The 3,427-nt window shown below is 31.0% G+C and overlaps 1 protein-coding gene across 1 annotated transcript in view; it reads left to right on the plus strand.

The window, feature by feature from the left end:
- The window catches only part of LOC106476092 (zinc finger RNA-binding protein-like), a 15,775-nt gene extending 12,848 nt beyond the window's left edge, over positions 1 to 2,927 (plus strand). The window contains exons 7-10 of the mRNA XM_013936764.2: positions 143 to 322; positions 537 to 726; positions 2,183 to 2,233; positions 2,836 to 2,927. Coding sequence (XP_013792218.2) covers positions 143 to 322; positions 537 to 726; positions 2,183 to 2,233; positions 2,836 to 2,897 — 483 coding nt within the window. The 3' untranslated portion in view covers positions 2,898 to 2,927. The remainder of the gene's footprint in view (positions 1 to 142; positions 323 to 536; positions 727 to 2,182; positions 2,234 to 2,835) is intronic.
- The last annotated feature ends 500 nt before the right edge of the window (positions 2,928 to 3,427 follow it).

A 3,427-nucleotide genomic window follows, 5' to 3' on the forward strand; every position in this document is an offset into this window, starting at 1 on the left:
TATATATATATATACACACACACACACACATGTAAAGTATATATATATATATGTAAAAATATTTTTTCTTTTAAAAGGTAAAAACATGAAATCTTACTACTTTGATTCGTGATGTTTATAAAGAGAACATCTTTGGTTTTAGACCTATAAAGAACACATTGAGGGACAGAAACACAAAAAGAGAGAGGCTTTACTAAAGGCGGGTAACGTTGTACCCCAATCTAGCCGAGGAGGTACCAGTCTCAGATGTGAGTTGTGTGACGTAACTTGTACGGGAACTGACGCTTATGCTGCACACATTCGAGGGGCCAAGCACCAAAAGGTAGAGTAGATGTTATTGGCTTCTATATGACTATCGTCACATGTTAGTTTTTCAGTTATGGTACATTGGTAATTAAAAGTTTGAAGCTAATTTAAGACAAAGTTGTCACGATGATTGATATTTGACAGAAAGAAGATGTAACTGATTTGTTTCACACATGGAAAGATTTCAAATAATAAAGAATTGGTTAGATATATTTCTGTAATTTTTCCAGGTGGTAAAGTTACATACAAAATTAGGAAAGCCAATCCCTTCTCCAGAGCCTGTTGTGGTACCTAACCCGGAGAGTGTTGCTGTTACGACATCGAGTAACAATGCTAGAGGAGAAGTGAAAATGGTGTGTGAAGAAGAGAAGGTAGCAGCTTCAAAGAAAGTGGTAGGAACTCCAAAAATAAACTTTGTTGGTAAGAGCTGTTTGTTCTACATAGTAATAGAAACCTTAGAAATAGATATTAATAATTAAGACTATGGACATCATAAGTCTAATGTTGTTAAAACATTTTGAAACTTAATGATTTGCATTACAAATTTAACTGAACTAATCAAACTACCAAGTGCTGAAAACTAGTTTTTTTTTAAAACTAGGTGTATATATGAGGTTCAGGTCACAGGTTTTTGAAAATCTCGTACAACATGTATTATAAAGATGACACTTGTAATTGGATAAATATTATTATTAAAGTGATCAACTACTTTAACCCCTTGCTTTGACCATACTTTACTGTGAATTTCACGAGGTTTTAGTGACTTACATTCAAATTTTAATTAAACTAGTTTTTGTTTATATTATATCAATTAGTGTAGCATAAAATCACACCTAATAATCCATATTTTAATAGTATATAAGTTTTAAGTTCTTAATTTTATAAGGCAATATTTAAAAAAATCCTGAATTTCCCCTAGTGTGAGAAATGTGAAACATATTTTCTCTAAGCATCCCCTCTTTATTTTATTCACCACCCCTCTAGTAAGTATGAAATTCTACGTAAATTACTCACTATAAAATCGACATTGCTCAGACAAACCATAATTTTTATAATCTTCAATCTTGTTTGGTTACTGAGCCATCAAATCTAAATTCAGACCCCTCTTGTCACATCCTTTCTTTCAGGCTATGTTAATACTTCTCTCTTATGCTTAGTAATATATATAACAATAGAAAGCCAAGTTTTTCATCTATCAAATGACGTATTATATTACGTTGTCTTCTGAACAGAGAAAATTTAAATATAAATAGATGTAAACTGTTATGAGTTTAAAGTTACTTTGGATAAACGAATGTAGTTTCGTGTTACACTTTGAAGTCATTCTAGAAAGAAAAAAAAGGTTAATTTAGGTTTATTTCTTCTTTTTTTTTGGTGGTTACGAGGTTGGTAGAATTGACCGACCTTATGTAGAGATAGAGTAGAGAAAATAACAGATAAAAGATAAAGTTTTACTGAAAAAAACGTTTGAAATGCATTTAGGAAGTTTTAGGGATTACACAAAGGATGTCAGAGTATAGTTACTTGTGTGTAGCTATAATTCTGCATCATTATCATCGTGTTAATAAAAAGACACATGTCAGAGTATAGTTACTTGTGTGTAGCTATAATTCTGCATCATTATCATCGTGTTAATAAAAAGACATGTCAGAGTATAGTTACTTGTGTGTAGCTATAATTCTGCATCATTATCATCGTGTTAATAAAAAGACACATGTCAGAGTATAGTTACTTGTGTGTAAGAGTATTTGTCACTCAGATAATATAGAATGAGAGAGTGAGAAAGAAAATGAAAGCTAAATGTAGATGATTACATAGATAAGCAAATTGCTGTCACATATTTTGTATAAACTAGTTTCTTTTTGTAAACATATAGGTGGGACCATGCTGAGTAGCATGAAACAAAAGAACCTTAATAAAGAAGGAGGTAAGAAAATAATACCTTTTTGTAACCTGTAAAATGTAAATAATTTCATCCCAAAGTTTCCTTTCAAAGTAGACAACTCTTCCTGAAGGTGAGCACTATACTGTAACCTCAGGATTTTTTCCCCCAAGATTAATTTAATTGGCTTCTTCAGAACAATTAAAACATTTCTTACATCTTTAGCACACTGATGTGACATTCCTTCATGGTAGATACTTTACTTTCAACAACTTTCTGTTGGTAATCTATCCAATACTTATGGCTCACATATGTTATTAATGTTAAAACTACCAGCTTAACTGGATGTGGTTAAAATAGCAGTTGTATCTTGGTTTGGTTTTATATTTCACTTCTAATGATAAAATTTATCCATACAAATGAAGGCCTAATGTGTGAAACATTATATAGTTAACTCTTATCCTTACATATTCTTTCATTAAAGTTGTGTAAATGACATGAAGTATAGATGCTGTGGGTTAAGTTGTACACATTTAAATGACGTTCACATTTAAAAAGAATCACTATACTGTGTAATGATTTCAGCTGATACTATTAGCAGGTATTTTGAAGATGAATTATAATGGTCACTTCTGTCAACTTTTCAGATGACAAGACTAATCTTATCAAGGAAGATGATAAGGCAGAAATTCAACCAGTTGGTGAGTGATATATATATATAAATAATCGGAAGTGGAGCTAGTTTCTGTATCATTATCATGCGTTTAACAGACTTGTATCCTTTAGGAGTGCAGAACTAATTATTCTGGTGTTAATACTTGCCAGTTAAACTTTATATTCATAATCATCCATAAGAACCTACAAGACTTAACACAGTAACCCTTACCAGGCTTATTCCAAAATCTGAACTCTGACCTATAATAATAAGCCCACATTCATAAGCTTGAAAGATTTAGGCTTAAGCAGCATTTAATGAAATATAATCTTTGTTTGATGTGAGTATACGCTTAATTTGGATTTGTAAAAATAAAAAAGCAAGTATTTTTATAATTCAAACTGGGTATATGTAAATTCAGACATTTTTTGTTAAATCTGTGTAGGCTAAAACACAAGTAAACATCCTCTGATCAACAAGTTTAACATTTGCCCAACATTATATCATGTGTGTTCTATGGAATATTAAAAAATGAAATATTTATTTTATTATCTAAAGCCTGAAGTGGGTATCCACAACTGTAT

The sequence above is a fragment of the Limulus polyphemus genome, unplaced genomic scaffold (genome assembly GCF_000517525.1).
Source record: "Limulus polyphemus unplaced genomic scaffold, Limulus_polyphemus-2.1.2 Scaffold9784, whole genome shotgun sequence".
NCBI classification, from domain to species: Eukaryota; Metazoa; Arthropoda; class Merostomata; order Xiphosura; family Limulidae; genus Limulus; species Limulus polyphemus.